Source organism: Cebidichthys violaceus, unplaced genomic scaffold (genome assembly GCF_023349555.1).
Source record: "Cebidichthys violaceus isolate CVI_PGR_0920_01 unplaced genomic scaffold, fCebVio1.0.p SCAF_6, whole genome shotgun sequence".
Classification (NCBI taxonomy): Eukaryota; Metazoa; Chordata; class Actinopteri; order Perciformes; family Stichaeidae; genus Cebidichthys; species Cebidichthys violaceus.
Window position 1 is genome coordinate 11,334,990 of NW_027176816.1, and position 23,450 is coordinate 11,358,439.

The 23,450-nt window shown below is 40.6% G+C and overlaps 1 protein-coding gene across 2 annotated transcripts in view; it reads right to left on the reverse strand.

Annotated features, from left to right (window-relative positions):
- The window catches only part of sema3h (sema domain, immunoglobulin domain (Ig), short basic domain, secreted, (semaphorin) 3H), a 94,233-nt gene that overhangs the window by 68,356 nt on the left and 2,427 nt on the right, over positions 1 to 23,450 (reverse strand). For both annotated transcript variants that reach the window (XM_068733013.1, XM_068733012.1), the window contains exons 2-5: positions 7,847 to 8,001; positions 3,810 to 3,872; positions 2,987 to 3,106; positions 1,441 to 1,534 (exon numbers count right to left, since the gene is read on the reverse strand). In XM_068733013.1, the coding sequence (XP_068589114.1) occupies positions 1,441 to 1,534; positions 2,987 to 3,106; positions 3,810 to 3,872; positions 7,847 to 8,001 (432 nt within the window). The remainder of the gene's footprint in view (positions 1 to 1,440; positions 1,535 to 2,986; positions 3,107 to 3,809; positions 3,873 to 7,846; positions 8,002 to 23,450) is intronic.

Here is a 23,450-nt window from a genome sequence, read left to right on the forward strand (position 1 = left end):
AAAAGAAAAAAAAGGAGCAAATATAACTTTTAGAGATCCCTGCACATGTTTTTTTTGCAGCCGATACTAATTGCTGATCATTGATGATCCATATTGGCAGATACAGATCCCTTTGTTGTTTGATTATGTGTTTTTTTCCTTCATAAAAACACACAATTCAAATAATAAGGAAATAAAAGATTGTATATTTATGGACTTAAACAAATCGTGTCATTAGTAGTTTTAATAAGCTGCTTAGCAGTATTTTAAACAGGTTATAATTCTATTTATGTTGTTGTGAACACATCTCCTTCAAACAACTGGATTTATTCAAGTTTGTCACCAACACTACATTTTTTACGAGATTACATGTGAACACATCATGATCACGTCACAATTTACCTTCGCCCAATCCTCATTTTCACTGAACAGAACTTGAACGCATCACAATGTAACTGAACAGACCTTTGTTCTCCTCGTGTCAATTTAAACAGTGATTGGTTGTTTACAATGTAACATTATCAGAGATCGGCGACTAGAAAAGCATAAATGCGGATGTTCTGATCACATATTTTACTGAATATTGGCGGATAACAATCGTCAGTAAAACTTTATTTCACACTGTGATGGTTAACGTTAAACTGTGTAATTAATCTGCGGTTCACATGCAGGCCGAACCGTGAGGGGGGATCCGTACCGATCACGGATCAACAGTGGTCCGTTACACAACTAAATACTTAAGAAGAAAACTCATGATACTCCTATCGTAGACATACTGTAACTAATTTACACATTTCCAGTGATTGTGTGTTGGGCTCTGAGCACTGCCAAAACTCCTACACTCAATACTGAGCCTGAACGCATCCTGTGTAGACACAGATGGAGCACTGAAGCTGCTGCTCTGCTGACATTCTGCTCACACTACGTCTCCTGTGTAGACACAGTGTAAGTTTGTTTTACTCCTGCAAACCACCCATATTGAGAAAGAAATGTAGACATTATGTTGAGGTGGTGTTGTGAGGGAAAAAATCTAATTCCTCAAACGAATCATAATATTAACAATGTAAGCTGTGGCTAAGTGGAGAGCAGGGCTGCTTTTCAATCGGAGGGTCAAAGATTCGATCCCTGGCTCCTGCTCCACTCCTCTCATGCCACTTGAGCGAGACACTTAACCCCAAAAATTGCTCCTGTAGCTGTGCCTACAGTGTGTAGATAGATATTGAATTGTAAGTTGCTTTGGATAAAAGTGCCTGCTAAATGACTGTAATGTAATGTAAGTAGTGTGCTGATCTTTCTTCAGAGGGTGTCTTGCGGTACTGCAACAACAGTTGTTTGATTCATTTGTCTCAGGTAAAACTGGTCTTCCACACAAGCCTAAAACCTCACAGACAAGCTATAGTTGTTGCTATGATGACTTATAATTCGTAGTTTATTTGAGTTGTGGTTTCGGAAAAAACTTACCAACGACATCAGAGGCTGTTTTCTGAAACGGATCGTAGGGACATTTCCCTTTCCCACACTCTGTCTGGCTGTAGGAGAGAGTCTGGTGCTCTGACTGGCAAAGAAAACAGAGCCAAAGGTCAGAGAGAGAGAATATCAGCTAGACAGAAGAAGACAGACAGGAGAAAACAAGTTGTTTGGGCAGACAAACAGGCTGTGACTCTTTAATTCATTCTTTGATTTATAAATAATTTAATTCATCCTAACAAATAGGTAGAACGACTTTTTCGGCCAGCTGAATTAGCCTTCCACACACACGCACAGAGCAAGTGACTAATAGAGGGTAATCGTGCTAAGTGGTGGGATTTAAAAATGTGTGAAGTCCAGTCTTAAACTAGTCAGCACCACCAGCTCCTCTAAGCACCACGTCTGAACCTCTCTGATCTCACACACCCTTTCATGGTATTAGCTGTTCTCTGACACACATTCACGCACGCACACCCAAATACGACTACAGGAATGCCCACCCCCACCCCAAACACACACACACACACACACACACACACACACACACACACACACACAACAGGGAATTTTATTAACCTATTCCTGACACAATGATAACCCACATGTGTCTAAATCATGAGACATGTTCGATACGATGGGTCAGTGTGGAATAAAGAAGATTTACATTCACATTATAATTGACATAAACATGTCAACTAAAAAATCTACAGTGCCCGGTGGCCCCAAGAGTGCAGTCCCAATGACAAAAGGTACATTGTATATATTATGGACAGATGGCACAGTGTGAACCCTGGTAGATATATGGGCATAGGGGCAGACACCACACATGTATTTCAGCTGCTGATAGGCCTGCACATAGGGGTGGGGACTAGGAGTCAGTGCACACACACAGGACGGTGGGTGGCAGGAGAGGCATTGCTTCATTATCAAAAAAAGTGGCAACTTTTTTTTTTTTCATGTTATTTATTCATTTATTTTGCAAACCATTGTGTATGTTCAGAAAAGGCTTGACATTAGCTTGCAGGCTAGCTAACTAAGGGGCTACAGCTGTTTGAATGTGATGGGCAGAAAACACAAGTTACATGTCGTTATCTACGTAAAATCTACTGGAAAACCTTGCACTAATTGGAAGGTGCAGTGGATGACATAAAAACTAGGCATGTCTCAATCAATTTTTTTGGGCCCTGATCCAGACTGAGTACTTTAATATTTAATATATGCTGATATCAAGTCCAATCTGATATACTGTATATTTACAAAAAAATGCAGATTAAATATGTATCTGACACACTGAAATAACTGTTGTAGCCTTCTAAAATTTAATTTATTTTTCATGAACTACTTGATCTAATCAAAAAATATTAAGTTTATGAGTTTACATTATTGATATGATATAAATGAAAGATTATCAGGGGAATGCGACTCCTGAAATGAATGTGATGCAATCAGCTGGAGAAAAGACATATCACTCTGTTGGATTTCACACTTCTAACTGGTTAAGGATTATTTGTGTGTGTATGTGTGCTTGCAATAATAATACCTGTAGGAAGATGCTGGTAGCTATGAAAGCACATCGGGGGTTGAAGGCTCCAGTGCCACAAACGTACAGGTGAGTCTGATTAAACGGCTGCAGAACTCGCAGGAAGTTAGCACACTCCAACTGGACAGAGAGACACACACGAAGGGACCACAGTGTGAGGAATAATGGAGAATGTAAAGTATTTTGTGATATTGTTTTATTACATATAAGGTAGTGGTTATTTTGTATTAATAGGTTGAGATTAATAGGTAGCCATGTTGAGATGTATTGAAATAATATCATCAAAAACATGAACTGGATGTTTCTTGTTAGGATCTGTTGTGTGTGTGAATAAAACAAGTTTAACTTTAACCCACACTGTTAACCCAAGTTTTTATCCATAAAAGATATGAATATCCCTGGCTACATGGAAATTGAAAGTAAGATATGTTTGTTTGATTTTCTTTAGTTCCCTGTCAAAGTCATTTTTTCATTTTGTCCTGTACGTGTCATTTTGTTGTCTTGATATGCTCACCAGCATCAGAGCTCTCTTGTATGTTTAGTGTTCCAAAATTAATCAGATTAAACTTTAGTTCCGCTCTAGATTGTAATCCATAATGAAACTTCATTGCTGCAGAACTCTTCAGACCGTTTCTGGTGTGACAGCATGACATTGCAGCACACAATGAAGAAACGTTGTTAAACTTGAAATTACCTGACGTGTGAGCCGCTGATCTATATCTGTATAGAATTCTGTGTGGATTAATTTTCTGTGACTTTTAAACAGTACAGTAGTTACAGTTGCCTTGCTTATGTAATATAATATAATAATGTGTTTTCTCACCTCTGGATCTTTCCCAGCCATGAGACACTCTTGGACACGGTCTGGACTGGCTGGCCAGTACAGCTACAAAGAGCAAGAGAGATAAAGAAAGCAGAAAGGGAGAGAAAGAGATTTAAATACTGTTTTTATTACTGACTCTACATCACAGATAAAAGACTTTTGGCATTGGCAGATGCTTGACATGGCAGCGAGGCAGCGAGAGTCAGCAAAACATGACTAATCTAGATCAAAAAAGGCAGGAGGAGAAGAGGGAGGATTTAATACCTCTGGCGAGGCAGCTTCAGGGAGGAGAAAGTTAAAACCACCTGGCAGCACTGCTGAGTCTTTTTGATGAGTCAAGCTGTCAGAGCAGCAGTAATGGTGGCAGCATGACAAATTAATCTACCATTTGGCTGTGACGACACTCTTTAGCTACAGTTACATGTGCACCGTTACGTAACTAGTGTAATCAGTTTGGACAAAACAATCAGTTCATTTTCTTAGCAGCCCTCTGGGTAAGGCAAGGCAAGTTTATTTGTATAGCACATTTCAACAACAAGGCAATTCAAATTGCTGTAAATGTAAACCATAATAATGTTGTCATTCAGAAACATTTGTTTTTTAGAATATAATTTGTGTGGTTACGCCTGTTCCAGTTGTGCCAATTGGAAGTTTTTATAGGACCTATAAAAAGAATCGGATTGTTTGCCTATTATTTTAAAAGAACAACACTCTGGCTAGGAAGCAAAAATATTGGCTGATTTGTTTTGGTTCAAATACATGCCTCATGTCTTTTTCTGATCATCAGCCAGCCCACAGGCCAGTTATATAACATATACATATACTTTGTATTTCATTTTCTTCATAATGTATTTAGGCTCTCTCTGCCCAATAACAAAATAATTGACACTGTTCCGACATAAAAATAAATAAAAACCTCTGTTATGCAGAAATGAGGCGAGCAATGGAACCCTGTCAAACGTATGGCTCGGGGGCAGATCTGGAGATGTAATATTTAAGTCTTTTGTGAAGGCATGAGACAGTTTTTTTCCACTTTTTTTTAACTGTCTGAATCATTGTGTGTGAATAAAATCAATAGGTTGTTAAAAATCGAGTCGCATTTGCTTCATGCCTGTTTAGGTTAGGTTTTGTGTGTGTGTGTGTGTGTGTGTGTGTGTGTGTGTGTGTGTGTGTGTGTGTGTGTGTGTGTGTGTGTTAAATGACTTAGTTCAACCTATAATACTTATATCTAATCAGAAAATGGATGACCTCACCAGTGGATTAATTTAAACCTGAACATATTCAGTATTTAATAATAAAAACACACACAGTGGGGATTATTATGATGAGGCAACGATAACGAGAGAGAGAGAGAGAGAGAGAGAGAGAGAGAGAGAGATAGAAAGAGAGAGAGAATAAAAATGGCAGATACATGACTAATCTAAATACTTCCGTGTGTCTGTCATTGCCTAAGAGACCAGAGCGGGGAAACTGAGATTGAAACAATTTGATAAGTGATCGTCCTCGCTTATCTTTGTATATCAAACTGCAGAGTTTATTGAAAAAATGCTTGTGAACTAAAAAATGTTTTAGTTCACATCAAAAGTGTTATCATCATTGATAATGATAGAGATAAGATCTGTGCATTGATATTGGTCCAAGTAGACAAAACTCAAGCTGCTGTTTTTAAAAAAAACTTTTTGCAAAAAGTCGGAATTTGCTTCAATAAAATGTGACACCAACTCTTCATAAGTGAATACTGACAACTGATGGTTGAAGGAAACTATTTCTTCTGGAAGTCCAGTAATTGTTCCCTGATGCAGTCATTCCCGTAGAGCCCTGTGCGGAGCCGAGACGATCAGATTAGATTAGAGACCACGTTCCCCCTTATCTAAAAATACCACACACTGACAGGAACATGGACCACCACTAAAGGATTCTCACCAGGTAAAGACTTTGGTTAATAGAAATTCGCCCCTCTGTGCTGGTTGTCAGTTTATATGACATACAGGAATGTGAGTGTATGCAGTATAGAAATCACTGGCAGGAGAAAAAAAAAACAAGGACAATTTTATGTTGAGAAATTACTAATTTCTCTACTTTGGTAGAGAAAACCAGAGCTGAAAAGGAAAAAAAGAAAATGGAAACAAAAGAAGTAGCGAGGATGAATAAAGGACAAATGTGCAACAAAAAGCCACAAACACACTCAAACCCTTGGTGACCCTTTGAGTAATGTGGGTTGCCAGCTGTAGACTCACACAGAAGGAATGCCTTGAGGGTTTTTGGCCTGATCAAAGAAAAGCGCGTCTGAAGGCAACAGCGTCACGTTCGGCACTCTGCCCTGAACTGGGATGGACTGGAGGAATTGGTTACGTGTCTATCTCTCTGAGCAAAAATCAGTTTTATTGAGACAGCAAGACTGCGCATTTATACAAGTATGTGTTAGTTGTAAAACATGATAAAGAAATAAATGAAAAAGTAGGAATACGTTTATCTTAAGCTGCACTGACAAGAAGCTCTGGATGTCAGTAGCAGAGAAAATAAACAGAAATGTAGAGAACATGGCACTGTGAGTGGTTTTAACACCACAAGGGAAAAAACAGCACACGAGCTGGAACAGTCTAAACAGACTATAAATACTGTATGCACAAATATATTACTTTACAGCCAGCATGGAGCTGAGTTATGAGTTGACTATGACTATCTATCCTTTTGTTGGCTGACTGCCTAGCTGAGTGGGTGGCTGGCCAGCTTGACTTACTGTCTGTCTGTCTCTCTGTATGTCTGTCTGTCTGTCTGTTTGTCTGCGTGCCTACCTGTTTGACAGATGAGGGTATTGATTTGATCCGACAAGGCAGAGTTATGAAAAGGAATCACTGTCGCTGTCCTTGCCGTGAACCTGAACTCGTCACCATGTCTGTCTGGGTATAAAATGAAAGCTGCAGAAGGAACCCAGGTACTGTAACAAACCTGTAACTTATATCTAATACCATCGATCATTCATTTATTGGAAGAATCAGATTGATTTAAACTGCTTTGCACCCAGATTTTATGTTCCTGTGTTACTTGCTTGGTTGGGGCTCCTGAATGTGAATACTGCTTATAATGATGTTGGAAACGTTTTGTAATTTGCACCATTGGTGAGTAGCATTGCAGGAATATAGTGTATTGCGGGAACTTGACCAGCTGCATCAAGACAGGTCAGAGCAGAGCAGGGGGTCTGCCTCAGGATTTGATGCCATGTGAAAATACTGCCCCTTAAAATGTTGATATGCACCTAAAAAATTTACTTGATTAATCCGACACATTAAGAAAATTGCACAAAGGCAGAAGCACTCGCTGATATAAGAAATCAATAGGCCACAGAAAATAAAATATTTCTTTAACAGGCCGCACACATTTTGTTGTTGATAATTCAAAAATGTGGCGTGCAGGTGATCCGTCTCTGCCTTTGTTCGTAAGTTGATCCAACCTCCAGCTGCTCTTCTTTAGAAGTCACTCTCCAGCGCCAACAAGGGTTCTGCTGCTCGGCAGTCAACGTGGGCAGTGGTGGAGATAGGAATGTGAGATATGTGTAGAAATAATTTGTGGATAATCTAAACAGTACATGGTGACGAGGCCAAAAATAAGACCACATTTTGGAGATGTTTTATCAAACACTGCAGATGTAATAGAGAGACCAGGCTGGAACTAGGTGGAAAGATGAGCCAGGCAAAAATATTGTAATTCAACTTCACAAAACTTGAATTTTTTAAATTGAGGACGAAAAGATGTGTATTTCTGAAATAAGAGTTAGGAATTAAAGCAAGATAAGCAATTGGATTGTGTGACTTTTCTCTTCCTCCTATCATCACTAATTAGTCAATCAATAGTCATTAATTAATCAAAGCTCTGACACATTAGTTATCTGAATCTGCTGTCATTTGACTTGGTGTTTATGTGTGTATTGTGTTTTTATCTCCAGGCCTTCATCAACAATCAACTTGAATGCTGTATGTTTGTATTGTACCTCGTCTGGAATGGTACGTGAATGTGTGTCTGTGTCCTCCAGCTCTAACCTTGCGCGGGTTCTGCGTTATGTCGTCCAGACTGGTAGACAGCAGGTTATCTTTCATGGCCACGTAGAGGCGCCTCCTGTCTTCGTCAGGCAGCAGGGAGTGCAGGTCCCCGGCCACCAGGGGCAGCGTCAGCAGGCGACCGTTCTGAATTAGCTCTGAAAGAGGAGAGGGAGACAAAATTAAGGATTTACATTTGGCGAAGAGTGACTAGAGGCTTGTTCAGTTGTTCAGAGAATCTGCAAGAAGTGAACATGAAATGAACTTTCTAGCAGAGAGTTGAATGAGAAGATCGATTTGACCGCCATGTCTGTACTTTAATGAATACATACACAAACAACAATTAATGCAAAAAATACACATGACACTCAATACAAATATCTGTTTTGGTAACAGATGGTCCAGAGTTTCTGTGTCAGTTAAGAAGAAAATGTTTCAACAGACAAACAATAAGTTAAACTGACATGTTGGTCAAAGACTTCCCAACACCAGCAGTATCTATCACACACACAATTGTCTGTCGTTTGCCTTGCAGCTGTATTTATCTTATCACACTGAACAAAACAAAAGAAACTGTAACATATCGTATGCAAATAACAAACACACACACACACACACACACACACACACACACACACACACACAGTACCAGAACTACATCTCCAGACAGATTGTATGATAATGAGCGATTCTGAAAGCACAGATAACGAGCATGCAGCTTAAATGTTTTTAAAATGATTACACTGTTGCACCATGTAAGCTATGAGAACTATGAGAAAATCGCACATCCGTCTGTCTTGTGTTAACGTTCATATTTGAACTGCCAAGTGTTCTTCAGTGGATTGGACTTGGCATCGGTTCGCGGAGCTAAAAGCATAAACATATAGGCTTTAAAGCAGCACCAGGCATGGCTTCACACGTTGGCAGCTCTAAATAGCAGTGAGAGGCAGAGACAGAGCTTATAAAACACAGTTTGAACTTTAAAAAACAGAAAGCGGGGAGGGCCGATAATGTTGGTAAAATGCACATAGCATACTCCTGTTAAGCAACCTTCAGCAATGTTCTATACTAAATGATACCAAACGGACGAGAGGCAGAGGAGTAACTTTTCCAATCTGAGTGTATAAATCAGGCCCTAAGGCCAAACTGGATATATGGGATAATAATACAGCTTGTAATTAACATAAAATATTGCCCAGTGTAGCTTTAGCACACAATATTGGTTCACTCAGGGGAAGATTTAAAGGAGTTCTAAATGATTTATCATCTTTCACTGCGGCAGTAAACTCAGCTCGCGCTTATTAAAAGAGAGATGATTTATAGTTTTGTATTGTTGGGCATTCACGTGCTTCTTCCTTTACAGTGGTGATGGATAAACCCCTTTAAACACACTTTAAGCTTCCTCAAGCAACTGAATCTGAACTGACACTGAGATCATACAGAATAAAATCTGGTCAATATTACTTAGAATATCGCAGCAGTACTATCTTCTTTACTAAAAAAAATCAATCATTCAAACCAAGCAGCTCTACCTCACTGAATTACACAGTATGATAAATGAATTGATTTTCTACCAATGTCAAAACCAATTTTTGTATGAATCAACAGCAATTGTAAACATGTGATAGAAAGCTAATTAATGTGATTTTGTGTCTGTACAGACCTGGCTGTTGATGCATCTGTCTCCGATATAGTTCAAACCTGTTAAACTTCTTCTGGACTGATAAAATGTAAAAGATGTTGTAGCCAACACTATCAAAGGGTTGCACAATACAAACGTAAAAGTTCTTCTCACGGTACCTCTCCTTTGTCCACCACATTTACAACCCAACAAACAAAAATCTATCTGTCAAAATACGAATCTCTTTGCTGACACATCGCTGTGGTTGCCCCTTATTCTATAAATAAGCCGCACAGCCTTTCCTCTCCAAACACATGGCAATTATCTTAACTACGGTTGACTGAAGCAGATGTGAGATCTAAGAAAAAAAGTAATGAGTGATTCGCAATACCTTCAACACTCTGCTGTATCCGTTTTTTATATGCTACACATCATGTTAGTTGGCATGTGGGTTTAATATAAAACAGAAAATGGCTTGAAATGAGTCAAGAAAAGATGAAGAGACTTAAAGATGAATGAAATGTGTTGAGGAGTGAACACCGAGAGGAAAAAAAAGAGAGATTGGCGGACGTGGGGAGAAGTGGGACACTGTTAAAGTGCCGGAGATCAATCCAAAAGACTGAGAAATAAATGAGACAAGGCTGCTGAGAAGAACCATGAAATGATGACAGACTGGATATGAAATACAAAGAAAGATGAAGAGGCGGCAAGAGACAGATGGTAAATTCACTGTGAACATACTTGTATCAGTTTGTTCAAATTAGTACTCAAGAACAAGACCATTCAAACTCTGGTGGTACTAAATAACCACACTGCTGAGAAGGCAGGTATCTCTCCTCTTCTGAGATGAACTGCACCATAACCTAAAAGACGAGTCTGTTAAAAGGTCTAAATAGTGCCACTGTCCTCCAGGCCAAACAGTGTCGGTTGATTAACAGGTATCTTAAGCTGTAACACTCTGGCCATGCAGGTGCTGCTTGTTCACCTCATTTCAGCTTCACACAGTCCTACAAATGTGGATTTTCTCTATCCAGTAACTAAACATGCCACCAAGTGGTTCAGACGTATCTTCAGAAACCCCTGTGCAAAGTCACAGCAGGTGCTACAATCATGTGTTACATCCTGAGGTTGTTTCCTCATGGGCTTGATATGGTATGAGCGCCAGACAAAGAAAATGTGGAAAAGTCCATCATGCTTAGCTAAATTCACAGGAAATTGAATCCGATTTCTTTGAACCCGATCCAAATTCATCAAAATGCCTAACACGATGGGATGACAAGTTTCCACAACTCTGCCCAATTAACAAGCTGCATGCTGGGAGCCCATGTGACTTTTGTTTACAGTTCATATCTGGCATTTAATTATGGGATCTGAACAGAACCGAATATTACAAGTCTGCTTTTCTTTTGGATGCAAGAAAACTTTGTTGAATAATTGCATTTAATTATATTTTTTAAACACTTTCCATCTGTATTTTTCACTGTGCACACAAAGCACACAGTAATTGTAAGAGGGTAAAATAGGGAGGAGGAGGGAGACAGGATGGGAAAAAAATGACATGGCAATGTGACAACAAGATGAAAATGTTCTGATGGGTGAAGACAGCTGCGAGATGAGAATAGGCAAAATGTCAAAACATGACACGATGACAGAGAGATGAGGAGAAAGGGGAAGGGGGAGGAGGAGAGCAAAGGAGAGAACAGAGTGAAATAAATCTTGATGGAAGAAAAAATTAATAAATATTGATGGATGAGGATGAGCAGGAAGGGGAGGAATGGGAAAAGACAGGTGGAGATTTGGCAGGAAAGGTCGATGAGGGTAGAAGACGGAGCTCTGGGGAAAAACCCATGTTGCGATGACAGGGCTGGGGGGGGTGATGGGCATTTGGGTGGATTGAGGAGGAAATGGAACCAAGGGAGAAAGGAGGATGAAGGGGAAGAGTAGCTTGAGAGCGTGAGGGAAAATTGTAGTGTAATAACAGAGTGAAGAACGATGGATAGACAGGTGGATTGAGGAGGAGGAGAAGGAGAAGGAGGAGGAGAGGGGTGAGAGAGGCAGATGAAAAAAGAGGCAAAAGTGAGAGGGAAAATAATATGATGACAGGGTAAGAAATGATGATTGGAAGGATGACGGGTGAGGGAAGCAGTGGGGAAGACAGAGCGGCTGTGGGAGAAGAGAGGAGTATAAAAAATGTCAGAGAAGAAGAGAAAAATGAAAGGGAGAGATTCAGGATGAAGAGGAGGAGGAAGAACGACAGGCCGGTGTTGGAGACTGAGAGGAACCACAACATGCTGACAGTCTGTCGAAAAACACAAGAGATGGATGAGCAGAAAGGAAATGAGGAAAGGAAAAAAAGAGAGAGGAAGGCATGACTCAATGGAAATGAAGAGATAATCTGAAACAGATAACCATCACTGGAGGAGAAGAAAGGTCCGCACACTAAAGGCACATAGAAACCTATACTGAGAAATCTCTGCCGATTGGGTACTTTGTTACATATTCAGCAAACGGGCAGAGAGGTAAGTTGTTCAGCCTCACACTGATTTGGGCGTCATTAATCCCAGTGGGTGCATCCACCATCAACATTTCTAATACATCCATAAAACCATGCAGTCATTGCTGCCTTGAATTCTTTGTCTGCTCTTCACTGCAATGCACATGAAGTATTTTGCTGCAGTATGTGCACTGTCCTATTAACATCAGTGTCACACTGGTAGGTATCAGCATGGAACGGAAAATGTCCATCATTCCAAACTGACCTTTTCCACCACATTTTGACTTATTATAGCAGAAAAAGCAGAGCTGTAGCTATTAGCATTAATGATGGCTGTGTTCGGTTTAGTAGGTGTCCAACAAACTGTTGACCAGCTGATGTGGGATTTACAATTTTGTAAAAAAAAAAAAAAGATGTCGCCCCCCGTGTTTTTAAACAGTATGTTAAAATGCAAAAAAATACAAATCAATCATTCCAACTTTGAAAACAGGCAATGTCCCTTTTGTTGTCAGTGGCCTCACAGTGTTTTCATGGGTTTCAGCTATTTGCATTCAAAGGCCATTTTGGAGACGAGACGTTTCCATCACCCTCTTCACAGGGAATCTAACCCTGGTGGAATTCATGCCTTGCTCTGCCTACTAAAGCATCAGGCACTTCATCTGAATTACAGTCGGCGTGCCACAAGAGCAGCATGACCTCGCTTAATTCAATAAAAAAGGGAAAAGCTCAGCCTAACTGAATGTGAAACCACCTCTGCAGTGGAAACACCAGAGACATTCAGCGTCTGTTACCATCACAAGATCCTATTGGGTCAGACAGGCGGGAGACTAGTTTACATCCTCACTTTAGAGTGCCTTAAATCAGCATTATGGCAAAGAGGATGACACTCAGATGAAGAGAAGAGGGAACTGAGAGTGGCTTTGTAAACATGCACACACACACACAAGCCAATCTCTCGGATTGAATACAACTTCTTCATCCTGCACACGCCATCACACATAAACAGAATTTTTGGAATCTTTGTCTCCTATCTTGACCTCACAACGATGAATGACCGTTATTCAGAAATGAAAATACACATTCCTTTCTCCATCATGCACACACACACACACACACACACACCCCTACCCCTGACTGAGTCGAGAAGCACCAGCTGCACCCACCCCACCCTTACTCTTGGGACAGTTGCCTTGGAAACAGCAACCATGCCGACATAATTTGTGAGGGGGTGTGTGTGGTGTGTCGAGAGGTGCCTCTTGGCCTTGCCCCCCACACACACACACACACATACACACACACACACACACACACACACACACACACACACATACACACACACACACACACACACCTCCCATGTCTCTCCCACAAACAGATGAATGACTTGGCCCACCCCGCTCATCAACACTTTGGCTAAAACACAGACTTTGGAATAATGAAGTTTTTCTAAGACATCAAGGTTATTTAGTTAATGGGAGGGGCAACACACACACACACACACGCACACACACATATATATACTAATTCATTCATTCACCATCAATCATACACATTTCCAGACATTTCAAGATACAAAGAGCACAATCTGTGCCCCGCAGCCTGGCTTTCTATCAATTCCAACATTCAACAGGATATTAACACACACACCTGCCAAAGCTGAATTAAATCTTCGTACATTCATTACCAAACACGGTCAATGAAGGTCAACCAATTCACGTCACAGTCAACACTAACCTCTGAATGAATGCTTTTATAAGTTCCAGAGTGAAATTTTCAGCAATCGCCCATGTCGATTTTTTGAGGATTTCTTCGACCCAGCAGTAATCTGTTCTCCAGTTCTCTAGCCTATTTAGAAACTCTGGGAATTAAAATAGATTTTTTTTCTCAGCTCCCAAATGCCTTCGAAATGCATTGAAAGCTGGAAGAACAATCTGATGTCCAGTTGTCATGCCAGTTGTCATGTGGCGCAGAGAGGAGAACATAAGGCAAAGAATATCAGAAGAATATCAGAAGCCACCTTATAGTGCCGGAAAAGGTGGTTTAAATTAAAGAGTGACAATAAATTAATCTATGATGCGTCTGTAATACGTATGTTTATTTCTCTGTGCAATATTTCTTCAGAACTGATCGTTGTATCCTAACTATCCTGTAGCTTGTAATTTATTGAGTTTGTTTATTGACTTTTATGTTCCTGCCAGTGTACAGATGTCCCTCTTGAAAACTATTTGTGAACAGTTTTCATCGCAAAATGTTGAGTTTTAACTCTCCCCATTGTTGTTAGCTTAACTTGAGACTGTTTATAAATGTTTTTTATGGTGATAGTAGTTCAGTGGCTACTGCTTAGTATGGAGCTCTTTTCTAGCTCTGCACGGGAAGCAACACGGTTAAAATGTGACCAGTGTGATCTGCATGCACCAAGTAGCAAACACTTGTCTTTTGTCTAATGTTATCAAAAGTTCTACAGACTACAGCTAGAAGTTCTGTACTTTAATCATAAGAGCCAATGCCACTTAATTGACCTTATTCAGTCATATAAAAACTCCATAGAAGGAAAAGATAAAAGATAAGTTTCAGAAATATAAATAAGTTACTATAACAGTAAAAAAGACTTTCCTTGTTCTATGAAAGCATCATTCTGTGCACACATGCACAAACTTGCAGCACACACACACATGCCTGCTGAGTGCAGCCATTCTTATCAGCATCAGGTTGACAGCGGGGTCAACGAGGGTCGGGACCTCTGATCCGAGCCAATTGACCTCTGACTCCTGTCACTGGGAATCAAAGACGGAGAAGGTTGAGATGCAAAAGAACAGAACCGCTAAAACATAATCCTACTGGTGCGTGCACACACATGCGGACACACACACACTAAAATATGTGTGTGCCTGAATGGTTCCTTCATTGTGGGGCAAGCTTCTGCCTTTCCATATTTGCCATTTATATGTGTGTGTCTGTGTGTTTGTGTGTGTGTGTGTGTGTGTGTGTGTGTGTGTGTGTGTGTGTGTGTGTGTGTGTGTGTGTGTGTGTCAGTGGTGGATATTTTTATCCGTGGTGAACATTAGATTAAAGGCTGCTGGTCATGGGAGCTCTGATGGACGTCGATGTGATTAGAGCAAATGTGTGGCGTGTGATACAGCTAACAATATTCCTGCATTGCACTAGACATACAGACACACAGACACACAGACACACACACACACACACACAACAATGCATCTGTGTGCTCTACAAGCAAAAAAGACTGCAAAAGACTGCATACAGCATGCAGGTAAATACTCCTGAATGAAAAGAATAAAGCGTCTGTGTTGTACTGATCCAGCTGAGATTTTTTGCTGTTGTTGTTTTTTGCTAAACCAGTTAGAAAGTGTCTTTTAGTCACAAAACAGTTACAGTAAAATAGTTTGTAGTGTTTCTTTTAGAGTTAGGCTCTGTTTGACATTGCATCCTAAAACTTGTTTAATTTACTACTTTTTATATTAAAGCTGCTTTACGCTACTTTTTTCACAGGGATACTTGTTAATAACATTTATAAAAGGAAAAAGTTACAGCAAGATTATCATTATCTCAGATTAAGCCCAGATGAGGCAAATCAAGACTGTTTTAAATCAATGATCGGCACATGATCTCATTCACAACATGAAGTGCAGTGCCAGTAAAGATTTCTGCGTGACCCTGTGTGTTCCTCTCTGAGCTCCACCTCAAAGTCTTTTTATCTTCAGTGATGTCTGAGACGAAAGCTTGTTTGGGTATGACCGATTTTGAGCTTTAGTGTGACTGTCAAGGTGAGGCTGGCAGCCAAGGTGCAAGGACGTCACGGCGTTACAAACAACAGAGGAAAGCAGTGAGACAGAGCTCTGCTAAGTATCCATTAAAAGTAGAACGCGGCACTGCTTCCAATGCTGGCATCGCACCACATCGGGGCTGAGACGACGACCTACACACTGCTGGACAGGATGTTTGCTAATTTGGTTAGCACACAGGCAGTGCTGGATTATTCCACACTTTATGAGCAATAACAGGTTTTAGGAAGGAAGCTTTCCCAACTGAGTGCAGGACTTGCAACACATATCAAGTTTAATGAATAGTGTGTAAGCCCTGCCGGAGTTTGCACTGGCACGGTGAAATATGACATAAGATACAAATAAAACAAATGATGATGAAAAAATTAAGTCTGTCTTTCAATCATTAACTCACTCATGGGAGTCCAACTTTGTTATTTTCCTGGTGTTTTACAGCGAGTTCTCCTCATTTTCAGATTCAGGCACGCCACTTTTTCGCTGCGTATACACACACACAAGCTGAATTTATCATTAATCTATCCAATTATTCCCACACCGCCGACACAGCGTTGTACATGTGAGCGTGTTAGTAAGATACACGTGTGTAGTTTTGTTATGTCGGTTTTTGCCCCTCTGTTCATCTGCTTGCCAAACCCCAGGGAACTTTAGCTGTCTGGTGCAATGTTCCCAGAGGGAGGACTTTGTTGGCTGCGCCACCAGAGGGGGAGATGATGGTGGCGGGGGCGAGGAAACCGGGGGGCACATTTCCTGTGGAAATGGGGTTATCACTTCACCAATTACTGGTGCAATTACAGCGGGGGGCCTGCAGAAGCCTGGGAACAAAGCCTATAGGCATACAGATGGGCACTCATGTGGAGACATGCACAAGTATGTGCACACACACACAGAATCATTTCTAACATGTGTCCACATACATACAGCAGTTATAAAATCTCACTTTCTCTCTTACGCCAAGATCACACTACATTTATGTCCTACCAGTTGGTCACGATGACAGATCAGGTGTCTCATAGCTTGCAGTCTCTCATAATATGCAAAGATGATCAGGCAAGGGAGACGATTTCCATAATTAGTAATGTAAAAAACAAAAACTCTGACATGCCTGTCTTTCCGTTGGGGCTTTGTGAGGTGTCATCGATGCAGAATGAGTTGTCTTCCACAATGACACACTACACTGGATAACATGACAACATGTCATGCCCAATGCTGAGGCCCCAAGTCTTCTGATCGGACCAGCATCACGCTAACATCTTGTAATCTGTCAGAATCATCCTCTAATCCCTTTGGGGATCATGTCCTATATGTTGGGAACGTATTGTTCTATGGTTATGTATGTGTTACCACGGTAATGTAAATCAATTATTAATCACTCACATGCACACAAACTCATTATCTACTTGCTGCTTCTTCCTGTTCCACATGGACTCAAATATTCTCAAATATTCAAATATATGTGCCCACACACACACACACACACACACACACACACACACACACACACACACACACACACACACACACACAGAGAAACATTATAGCCAAACACACGTCTGGACTGTGTCAACGACAGACCAGACCCGCGTGGACAGCTTGACATTTGACCTCAGAGCGTATGATTATTCATCATCATCAGACTGCTTCGGCCTGGGTCGCCATGCTGCCGCATATACACACTTCAGTCAAGAGTCAATTCACTGTTTTTTTTAAATCTTTTTCATCTTTATTTATCTAAGAAAAGGTTCACTGAGAACTCTCATTGTTTTCTCTGCTTCGGTCTCGTGTGGGAGGCGCCCGGTGCAGAACAACGCTGGTTGTTAAATGCTTTGCTCAGACAGACAGACATTTTCAATGCGCAGCAATAACGAGTCACTTTTTCTCATGCTGATATTGCGACGTGAACACAATATATATTCCTAATCCTAATGAAAAAGACGAAGAGAAAAGGTTGCAGATGATCCCAGTCAGCGTCTTGTCTCTTACCAGCCGTCATGAAGGTAATCTTCCTCTAACCATAATCATGTAGAGTGGAGTGTTTCCATCTATACACTCATAATGCTCCTTAGGTAATGTCCGCACCCATCAGAGTAAAAAATCACTGCAGTCTTTAAATTCTCTGTGCCTGCTATTTCTTGGCTCAACATTAAAGCATGTTTGACTTTCGGTATGCTTCGTGGACATTTGCTTTGGCAAATGGGCAATAATAATATCTCTATATCTTTAAAATGGGCGCCCATAACAAAGACGCTGTCTTGTGAAAGTTATGGATAGTGATGATGTTGACAGTGATTGCAGATGTATATTATACAATCAGCTCTGAGGGTCAGATTTCTGACAATTCCCTACTTTAAAGCTCGGCCAGACGATAAAAAACACTATCTGTCGCTGCACATCCTCTCTTATCTTTTCTGATGTTCTATTTAAACAGGAAAAGGAAGTCTGACTTCAAACCTTTTGTGGCACTTGTCTGATGTTTCCATCACTGGCAAAACAGACAGAAACCACAAGAATTTGATTCACAATTCTTGTGGTTTCTCTTTTGTGTACGCAGCCATGGGAATGTTGGATCGCTCACACAAAGGGTTAAAAATCAGATGTTTGGTGACTGTGTGCAGGCTAAAAGTTGCCATTTTCCTTTCAGATATCTGATACTGAATCAATCAAAGTCATCGTAGAAAAAGTGACAGCTTGATATTTCCTTCGGGAATGAACCTCTGAGTATCCGCTGTGTGTTTACACGCCCCCCCCCCCCCCCCCCCCCCCCCCCCCCCAATATCCTACATCTCCAGCCGGCTCTAATCTACAGCTAATGAGGTAAACTGCTAGTTAGAGTTGGTCTCAGCACTATTGATCCCCTCTACTTCTGGCTTCAAGCTGGCCATCAAGTCAACTGTGTCATTGTGGATTAAATGTCCTCATGCAGCTAAAGTGAAAGGAATGCAGTGAGAAATATACGTTTGCACAAAGCTGAGAAGAGAAACAACCCAAGACGTCCAGATCAGGGTGACAAAAACTTTTTCCAGCTGATATGACTTAAATTATATATTGATTTTGCCTTAGCTCATAAAAAAAGTACACAGCAACTGAGTTATAGGAGTAAAAACAGTTCTTGTGTGTCTTGACTGTTATATAGGAAAGAAATGCTGACGCACAGTAAGAGCCCCAGAGGAGAGGTAAGAAACTCACCTCCAGATTATTGACAACAGGGCAGATTGGAGCAAATTAATACTTAAGGGAAATAGAAGAAATGTGAAGCTTGTGGTTTTATTGCTTAATTACTGGGTTCAGACTAAAGATAGCCTCTGATATTAACACCAAAAACCTCTCAAGGGGAAATTTACAGTCCACTGTTGTCAGGGACTGTAATTAGACTCCTTTTGCCATCTCTGTCCAGAGGAGAAACCCCTCAAGCTCAAAGCCCCTTAATCAGGGATTTTCATGTCTTGATATGGGCCTAAAGTTTGGTCGCAAGAAGATTTCATACGGCCCTCCAGATATTCTGGGAAATTAATTTCAAACAGCAAAGGAGGCTGAAGTGTTTTCAACAACCTTGATTACAGCTATACTTCATATTTTAGCCAGATTAGTACTCAAACAACCTGCTGAATAAAGTCTTCTTCAAGAGAAAACGTCTGCTTCACTTGAGTGTTTTCTAAAGTGTGGGATGAGCAAGCAGCAACCGTTTTGACTTCAGGAGTGACAAGCAATGCTGGCGCCACCACTGGGGACTTCCTCCATTAAAATTAATAATAGAGAATAGAGCCTGATTCTGTGCCAGATAACCATCCCAGTGAAATCCACATCTCAGCAACATCCCCAGCCCTGAGCCTGGAAAGCACTGGCCTAGATAGAAACAGATCTGAAAGAATAAATGAATAATGAAATATCTCTTGATTTTTCATATCTCTCTGAAGGCGTGATGAAGCTTTATTAGTGCACAGTGCGAAGAGAAAGGTACAGTTGGGGAAAGTGGATGAAGATGTACAACATACACCGAGAACCAGGTCTCACCTCTCAACTTGCAACCTCAACACTACAAAGGGAGGTTTGTATTTTCTTGGGAAAAGAAAACCAGGCCAGAGGCATTTGTCTTTCTTGTTTCACTCTTCAGAAATACACTACGATATATTTAAAGGTTGAGGAGTTTTGTTGTAAAGTTCTAGCCAGGACAATATTAACGTCTTTAAAGTCAAAACAATTCCATACCGAGCTGAAGAGTGAGTGGGAAAGAAGGAATGACTTTCAACAGACAATTTACAAGCAATGAAATTAATATCAGGTTGGTATTTTTGGACATGGCTTTTACAATTTCATTGAAACAACTGGAATGTTGTGTCTAAATACAACAAGCGAATAAATACTCAATCCCTTTTACAGCTATAGCAGCTATAAATGGCTCCCTAAACAGTTTTGTTGTTGGGGATAACTAGGCAACACCTGGCTTTATCCTTCATAAAGTCACAACATACAGATATAAAGTATTTATATTCAAACTTTATTTGTGTAACACATTTTTTTCTCCAAGGACATCTAAATTGAGCATTTACAAACATGCACATGAGCAAACATGCATCTGGACACTGATGAACTAATCCTACGTTTGGTAAAATCAAGCAATTTGCATGCTAATAGCATGAAATTGAAAAGGCTTCATTTGCATTTACATTAATAGTTGGGTATTTCTCCAGAAAGACACTGGGGGGGGGGGGGGGGGGGGGGGGGCAGCAGGATAAGTTTAAGCCTGAATCACAACCATCACAAGTAATCAGCGGTGTGGAGGTCCAAAGTCAAAGCCAATGTCTCCCACTCACAGCAAAGAAACTCATATGACTCTATTTGAATATTCTCCAGTGACTGATTAACGTTAAATGTCTTTGGCAAGCCAATTCACTAAGTGAATGCCGTATGAATAAAACATGACTTTCTCCATGTGGGGAAAATAGGCTCACATTGACTTAATAAAGCATCCAAACCTCCTCTGAGGCAGTTAGAGGAGCTTTATTCTGTGATTGTGACGATGAATTTATATATTCCCATGTGACAGTTACGAGTTTGAAAGTAGCTGAAGGCGTAACTGTGACAGCAGTTTAAGTGGCTATGTGCACGTGTCTCTGTATGCAAGTATGTAAGACCTCCCCATTAATGTGTTTGTGTGCATGTTTACCATTTTTGTGTCCATGTGTAGACAAAAATATATAAATTAAATTTTTCTGTCTTTTATGTGATTGTGTTTGTTCAGGTACAGTACTGTGTATGTGTGTGTGTGTGTGTGTGTGTGTGTGTGTGTGTGTGTGTGTGTGTGTGTGTGTGTGTGTGTGTGCGTGTGTGTGGTACAGAGATGGTATCTCTAATTGCAATCTATCATGAAGAAAATCCCACTACCATCAACTTAATGACTGGGATAATGGATTTAGTACAATCAAGTGTGTGTGTGTGTGTGTGTGTGTGTGTGTGTGTGTGTGTTTGCCCACTCCTGCATATGGACAATATGAAGTTTGAGTACATAACAGGGATAATTTAGTCATTAAGAGAGAGATGGAGGTTTAGGAGGTAATCAGGCATTTAAGTATTTAAAGCTGCTTTTTTTCAAACGCATAAAGTTGGCTGGTCAGTCAGTGTGATTACACTTCACCAATCAGAACAAATCTCTCAGACAGTGAAAGGACCTCTCTCTCTCTCTGTGTCAGACTAACAGCTCTGAATGTCTGGTTCTGAGATCAGTAGCATCTCCTTTATAACCCCTGTCCAGCCTTAAACTCACAAAGGAAAACCCCTTTGACGTGTCAGAACCATGAATGAACTGTACTTAATATGAAATGTGATGAAATGAGTGATGTTAACCATTAACAGATTAACCGTTAATCAACAATAAGAATCACCCTGACAAAGTAAGCCAGGCAGACACATTGACAAACCCTGCAGCTAGACTAATTGATGGTGGAGACTTACTGGGAAAGTGGCTGCATGTGTCCCCAAAAAAACAATGCACGCAACATCGTGGCTGCTAACTCTCCCGGACGGGTGAACCGTTTACTGTGGATTGTGGGTTTGCGCCCCATCTGGGGTGATTGACAGCAGCGTGCTGGGTCCTTAACCCAGAGGTCAATGGATCAAAACCATCCTCTGCTATCTATGCTTTAGGGAGGTTCAAAAGACTTTAACCTCCATTTTACTGGTGGCGATAACACCGCAGGAAACAAAGGGGTCCTTGTAGCACAGAGGAGCACAGAGGGAGAAATCCTTCTGAGATGTGAGTAGAAGCAGGTCATTCATTTTGTAAGCGAGAGAAAAAGAAATCTTCCAGTCTGCTCTACTGGTCAAAATGTCTGTAAAGTGGATGTTGGGGTTGACCCCGAAGGAATAGAGATCTGCAGTGGAGTTTCATTTGTAAAAGTGAACCTGTTTGGATCATTATCAGCAACACTGAGGCGACCGGCTGTGGTACCATCTTGATAAAAATCTTAAAGGTCACGACTGTAATCATAAAACCATCCTCTTCTAACAATGTTTCACTGGTAGATGGGTGACTTTGAAGACATTTCAAATACTTAAAGGACAAATCCAGAGGTTGATGGATCAAAACCAGTCTGTTTCTGGCCCCAAGTCTTGAACTCCCCTTTCAATGTGTAGTAATGGGATGTAAAGAGGGCAATTTTGCTCTCCAAATGGACAATAGATTCTGACATATCATTGCATGTCAATCCACACTGTAGATGTCAGTCAACAGTCAGTAAACAGTTAGTGCTGCATACAAAGACCTCTGAGCACTAAAGCGTTGCTGCTTCACTAAATCACTGCTGTGCTTTGCTTCGTCATATGTTTTCCCTGCAGTTTATGTTCATGTTTTTTGCCAGATTTACGCTTGTTTGCTAAGTAACCAGTAATTTCTTATATTCTACATTTCATATAATTTGTCTTACTTTGTATATTATACTGTGTATTATCAGGTTTATTGAATTACTGATCTCTAACTGCACATACTGTAATCCGTTATTAGATTGTTTTATTTATTTTCATCATCTTGTGTAGCTTTTCTCTCCTTGTCATACGGTTTCTCGCTTTACATCAGTAATTTGCTTTTTACATTTTTTTTTACAGTGCTTGTCTGCTATAACTTCAACAGATGAAGGAAAATCCAAATCTTCAGTATCTCTAAACTGCCAAACAACATCAGTCGTCAAAGTGTTTAAGTGAGGCTCAAATCCTTTTCTAATTACAGTGATTCCCTGACAAAAAAAAATCTCCTCCCTCTGTCTGAGAAACCCCTCCGTGGTGATGGGAAGGGAAATGACCACAGCATGGAGCTCCCACAGAGAGAGAGAAAGAGCGCACACACTCACACACACACACACACACACAGGCATAATGGTGAAACTCCCACTCCCTACACACATCACATATTTCTTTTTGTTCTCCTCCCAAAGATGAACATACTGGCCACTGTAGCTATAAAAACACACACAGTCCAAACAACAACCCTCTCTTGTTCAAAGTCATGAGCAGAAACACAACAGACCCACCAAGGCTGAGGTGGACACAGATCTATTTAGGCACACACACACACACACACACACACACACACACACACACACTCAAGCTCATATCCTCAAAGTGACCACGACAGAACGACACACATGCATCAACACACACACACACACACACACACACACACATACTCATGGACATACAGAC